General features: G+C 32.2%; 1 protein-coding gene across 1 annotated transcript; it reads left to right on the top strand.

Moving 5' to 3' along the window:
- Positions 1–5,013: 5,013 nt before the first annotated feature.
- On the top strand, positions 5,014–5,939 carry LOC25502711 (hevamine-A). Its single transcript, XM_013590270.3, has one exon. It carries the CDS (start codon positions 5,026–5,028, stop codon positions 5,920–5,922), a length of 897 nt encoding a protein of 298 aa, XP_013445724.1. The 5' UTR covers positions 5,014–5,025; the 3' UTR covers positions 5,923–5,939.
- The last annotated feature ends 284 nt before the right edge of the window (positions 5,940–6,223 follow it).

Here is a 6,223-nt window from a genome sequence, read left to right as displayed (position 1 = left end):
AGATTGAAAGGTTCAAGCCTAATTAATAACTTGACACCCGAAAATCGTGATAACAGGTGCTATATGGATTGTAATTTGATTTCTTTCAAGGATATTGATTGGGAATCAAGGATTTAAAGTGAATCGAGTAATTTCATTCCACCTCGAACGGTATTGAGGGTTCTTTCAAAAGTTCTTGTGTTCAAGGGGGTCCAATTGTTGGAAGGAGCATCGAAGAGTTTGAGTGAAGAGCTTCAAGGATTGCATGGATGATTGAGTATAAAATAGTAAAAACCGATCTATACCAAACTGATGAAGATTTCATGAATTCAGACTTTTTTTTTTACTGAAAACCAATCCAAACTGAGATGAAAAGAAGATGAAGTAGAATCCATGACTTGAAGATCCACGGTACTAATTCCTCCACCTTGTTAATATCACTTTGAGCTCTCTCTCCATGCGTTCCTTTCTATAAAATATGATAGGATGATGAAAAATGTGATATGAGCTTGTATTTATAGATCTTAGAAAAGTGGAATTTCGATGAGTGAATTAATTCATAGGTTTCTTCAAAGGAAGGTAATTGACAAGTCATACGTGATGTCATTAAATCGACATAAATTCTCTAATCGGAGTGTTGCTCTCTAGAGAACTTCTCTTTAACAAGCACCTTCAATTCTTTATGGCTATTTTCTTGTATCTCACCAATGCACCCTTAGCAAATATTCCTTCCCTTTTCCACCTTACTTTGTTGTGGTTGTTTGCTTCTGGTTCACTCAACGAATAACCTTATACTCACAATCTATAATAGTTGTCACGCCAAGTATCCTTTGATATTTAAAACCTAAAAGTACAAGAGAAATAGGTCATATTGATTATGAAAATAATTGAAATTTATATATATATATATATATATATATATATATATATATATATATAATATTTACATTTATTTGGGGGACTTTCATTAGATTTATTGCATAACGAGTTATAAGTTCCCTAGTATAAAATTAAATTTATGTAAAATTAACACTTATCAACTCTCCCCAACTTAAAACTTTGTCAATATTAAAACAAAACTCCTAACAAAAAATTGATTACATAATAAGTTCAAACATCTATATTGAATAAATCATTTAAAGTTTGTTAACAATCAAAAGCTTTAGATTAAATCATTTCAAGTTTTCATGATTCATGAAATGCAAATTGAAAATCAAATCTCATAATCATCAATGAATCAAGGGTTAATATATGTTTATCCCCCTGTAATATTAGCGAAGTTTGGTTTTTCCCCTGTAAAAAAAATTAGATTTGAACCCTGTAATATGAAGATTCTTTCGTTTTAGACCCTAAGGCCATCTGACTAGACAAAACTGCTGACGTGGCACACTGATTGTGCAATTTTGATAACGTGGCATGATTACTTAGCTTTTATAATTCTTTTTCATTTTTTTCAACTGTTTTTTTATTAGTTAACAATTATTTTTGAAAAACATTAACTGTCATTATATATTTAAAAAAAACAGAAAAAATAAATTAAATAAATAAATAAAAAGGCATCTACATCTTATCCTTTCTTCTTCCATCTCTTTCCTTCTTTCGATCAATCTTCTCCTACCACTTTCCATCACGACAAACTCCATTGATATCTATAATGCTTTATCTCCTCTCTTCCCAGTATGTTGTGTTCATATGGTTATGCATGGAAGATAGTTATTGACTTGATTTTCTGAATTTGTGATGAGTGTGGGTTGCGATCAATGTTGGGTTTTGTTGAAGAAGATGAATGAATTAGGATAAATGAAAATGGAGATTTTTGTTTATGGGAAATGATTGGGAATGAAGAGGAAGAGATATATTTAAAAAAGAATAAAAACAATTTACCAAATTTAATTAATTATTTAAAAAAATATATAAATGAGTAAGAAATGCCACATAATCAAAAAAATGCCAACTCAGCACGCCATCTCATCAATTCTGCACAGTTAACATGTTATGTCAGCGTTTGTCTAATCAGATGGCCTCAAGGTCTAAAACGAAAGAATCTTCATATTACATGGTTAAAATCTAAACTTTCTTTTATAAAGGGTAATCCAAAATTCGCTAATATTATCCCATGAATCAAAGCATCAAGATGAAATAATTGCTAACTAAAAGTATGGTCTCGAACACTCCAATCAATCATAATCACAATCTTCAATGCACTGTGTCACTAAATAAGGTGCACTGAGTCACTAAATAAGGTGGTGCAATTTTGAAATACATCGCAGTATAATCACAAAAACTAAGGTCTTATTCAAGGTTGTAATGTGGCTAGGATACAAAATCTATTTGGTTTTTTTTTTTTTTTTTTTGGTCAAGTAGTCTAGTGGCTAGAGCTCACACAATTAAATGTGGAGAAGTTGAGTATCCGGGGTTCGAACCCCGGCCCCTGCATATAATATACAATATCCCTTCCAACTGAGCTAAGCTCACGGGGATAATCTATTTGGTTTCTTTTGGATTATAAAATACTAAGAATGAGAGAGTATTATTTATTCATTATATACAATTTACACCAATCCATTCTCTTTTCTTTCCACTCACAACTTCAATGGTTATTCTATTTCTTTTTTTTATTTGGAATTTACTTTCATTTTTTTTTTTTTTGTCAAGATAACATTCATACTTTTTTTCTTTTCATCTCATACATCTAATTGAAATACTTGTCGTGTCATTGATTTTTCTTTTCACAAAGGCATACCCTCTCCAACTTAACAAAACCCAAATTAAAAATTAGTGTTCTCCTATACTTAGACAAGAGCATATAACATTCATTTTTATTTGGAAAATGTTAACTATTATCCTTAGGACATTTTTTAAAAACTTTAAATAGTAAGTTTTTATGAAAACTTGTGCTTTTAATGCATTTGAAATTGAAACATTAGACTTTTTCAATGAATAGTTTTTTAATTTAGATTCCTTAAAGAATGATATAAGGACGCTCGTTGACAAGACCATTTTTATTTTATTAGTTGAGCATTAAAATTTTAAAAAAAAAAATTCTAGCGCAAATGGATTGCAAATGATCACTCATTTTCTCATAAGTAGCCTTATTTTGGCCAAGTAATTATCATTTGAAACAGAAAAATGGGATCACTTCCATGAATCTTACACATCAAGTAATAGCAAGATTCAACCAAAATCATCAGAGTTACAAGTAACTACCGACTCTTATTATAAGTAAAACATGGATGTGCACGCAATTCATCGATTAGGTATAAGTGATTCTCCACTACAAGAAAGCTACATTTATCGTCGGCTCAAAACCCACACTAAAAGGGTTAAACACAGACGCTAACATAGATTTAGCATTGGATTAGCGTTGGGGTCGAGCTTAAGCTAAAAAGGTTGAAGCTAGTGGATAGCGTTGGTTTCCGGGCATCCAAGACTAATATGGTGTCAGTTCGGCCAAGTTTAAACCTCACTCTACACTTAGTGAGGCTAATAAATACATTAAAAAAGTCAACCAAATCATGTAGAGTGAGCCAAATCGACGCTAACTAAATATTTTAGAGTTGTCTGGCTAACGCTAAAGTCAACTTCATAACAGTCAACCAAATTGTGTAGAGTCGACGCCACCAATGCAAAAAAAACATTATAAAGGTCAACGAAATCAATCAGAGTTGGCCTAACCGATACTAAAGTCAACTTCTAAAAGTCAAACTAATTAATATAGAGTCGGTTCCACCAATGCTAATTGCCAATTTATTTTAGGCTAAATTGCATTTTTGGTCCCTTAACTATTTAGGTAGTATCGCCTTGGTCCCTTAATTAAAATTCGATTTATTTTGGTCCCTTAACTTCTCTCCGTTACACATTTTGGTCATTTCCGTTAGTTTTAATTCAAAAACGTTAGGTTTTCTTCATTTTCTTCTGGAATTTTTCTGGGATTCTTGTTGTTGAAGGTTGATGAAGATGATATGAAGATGAAAATGAGGACCAAAATAAATCGAATTTTAATTAAGGGACCAAAGCGATACTACCTAAATAGTTAAGGGACCAAAAATGCAATTTAGCCTTTATTTTATAATAATCCAACAGAAAAAAAAAAGAAAAAAAAAAAACTGAAAGTAATATGATTTTAATTAAGGGATGATATTAGAACAGTAGTTTTTCATTTATCGGATTCAAGTTACAAAATATAATGATTTGGTTTTGGAGGAGATAAACCTTGGAGTCCAGGAAATTGATTTTGAATTTTTCTACTGAGTAAATTTCAACCTTCGGAGTCCAGGTTGCAAAATTTTTTTTTTTTTAAGGGGAATGCTAACTTGTGCTTTTAGGGCAAAAATTAAGAAATTAAATGCCGAAGGTTTTTTTTTTTTGAACTTGTGCATTCAATGTTTTAAAAGTTGCAAAAGTTATACTTTCAATATAAAATTTATTTATAATTTCCATTTTAAGCTCCTTAACTTATGTCCGAAGAGCACAAGTTAGCATGACCTTTTTTAATTTTTTTTTTGGTAGTGAAACCATTTTTTTAATCTAAAGACAAGAAAAGATTCTTTAATAAATAAATTATATGAACCAGAAATTGCAACAAGAATTTCCTTCACCTATAATTTACTATGCATGTACTTTATCAATTTAAAAGAGTCAGATCCATTATATAGCTTAAACAAAAGAGTAATCTCTGCTTAGTTTTTATTTTTATAGAATGACACTTTAAGACAAAGCCCTTCTTTTGATCGTTATTTTGTATGTCTTATGTCTCATTTTAATGAGATGGGAAGGAAAAAAAGGTAGCTAGTAATATATTTAAATTTTCATTATGTGCTACTATTTCAATTGTATCATAGGTGAGAAATAATGCCAATTGATTGGTAAATTAGTAAGTTGCATACATGAAGTCAGAATTTGATAAAATATTTTACATAAAGTGATTGCCAAGCTACGTTTTTATGAGGAAAACTCCAAAGTTTTAAAGAGGTTTGTGACATATGAACTTTATAAAAGCCATTCTCCACCAACACTTCTTAGTCTAAAATTTATTCCAAATCAGCAATGGCACTAAGATTTCTATTCTCAATCTTAACCCTCTCATTAGTCATGTTAGGATTAGCAAATTGTTCAAATGCTGGCAAAATTGTAATCTATTGGGGCCAAAATGGTAATGAAGGCTCGTTAGCCGAAACTTGTGCCACAAGAAACTATGAATATGTGATCATAGCTTTCTTACCAACCTTTATCCCAACCCAAAATCCCATGATTAACCTAGCTGGTCATTGTAATCCACAGAGTGCTAATGGATGCATGGCCCTATCCTCTGACATCAAATTCTGTCAATCCAAAGGAATCAAAGTATTGCTCTCTTTGAGAGGAGATAAAGGTAGCTACCCACTTGAATCCACTCAAGAAGCAAGCCTTGTAGCCACTTACCTTTGGAATAACTTCTTAGGCGGAAACTCTTCCTCTCGCCCTCTCGGTCCTGCTGTTCTCGATGGCATTGACTTTGATATCGAAGGAGGTTCGTCAAACCAACATTGGGGCGACCTTGCAAGGTATCTTAAAGGGTATAATGGCAAAAAAGTTTACATAACTGCAGCTCCTCAGTGTCCATTTCCTGATGCTTGGTTGGGAAATGCACTTACAACGGGACTTTTTGATTTTGTTTGGGTACAATTCTACAATAACCCTTCTTGTCAATACAATTCCGATGAATTTAACAATTTCGAACAAGCATGGAAGCAATGGACATTAGATATACCTGCTAAGAAGATATTTTTGGGGCTACCGGCTTCTCTAGAGGCAGCAGGGAGTGGATATATACCTGTTGGTAATCTTACTTCCATTGTGCTTCCCGCTATAAAGGGTTCTTCTAAATATGGTGGTGTTATGTTGTGGTCTAGATACTATGATGTTTTGAGTGGTTATAGTTCTTCCATTAAGAGCTATGTTTGAAATCTAGTTGCTTGTTCATGTCGTGGAATGTGAATTATATATGTATTGTTTGTAGATGAATCTTCGTTTGTATTCCATTATGTATTGAAACATTGAGATTTTACTACTTGTGTGTGTTATGTCATGCAAATATATTAAAAAAATTCTATTTAGAGACCAATTAGATGCAGAAGAAAAACAACAGCAGCCGAAATAAGCACACAAATCCTGCACTAAAACTGAAGAAAACGAAGGCCAAAGCTGAAGGAAACCAGAAAACCACAGAAAATATGCACAAAACAGGCGTGCAGCGTTGGCAAAG

This window comes from Medicago truncatula, chromosome 8, assembly GCF_003473485.1.
Source record: "Medicago truncatula cultivar Jemalong A17 chromosome 8, MtrunA17r5.0-ANR, whole genome shotgun sequence".
NCBI lineage: Eukaryota > Viridiplantae > Streptophyta > Magnoliopsida > Fabales > Fabaceae > Medicago > Medicago truncatula.
Note: the sequence above shows the minus strand (reverse complement) of the source record. Positions and strands in the feature narration are given on the sequence as shown.

Bases quoted from the DNA above. Each gene is read 5' to 3' on its own strand.
- LOC25502711 (XM_013590270.3), top strand. From the start codon at position 5,026: ATGGCACTAAGATTTCTATTCTCAATCTTAACCCTCTCATTAGTCATG.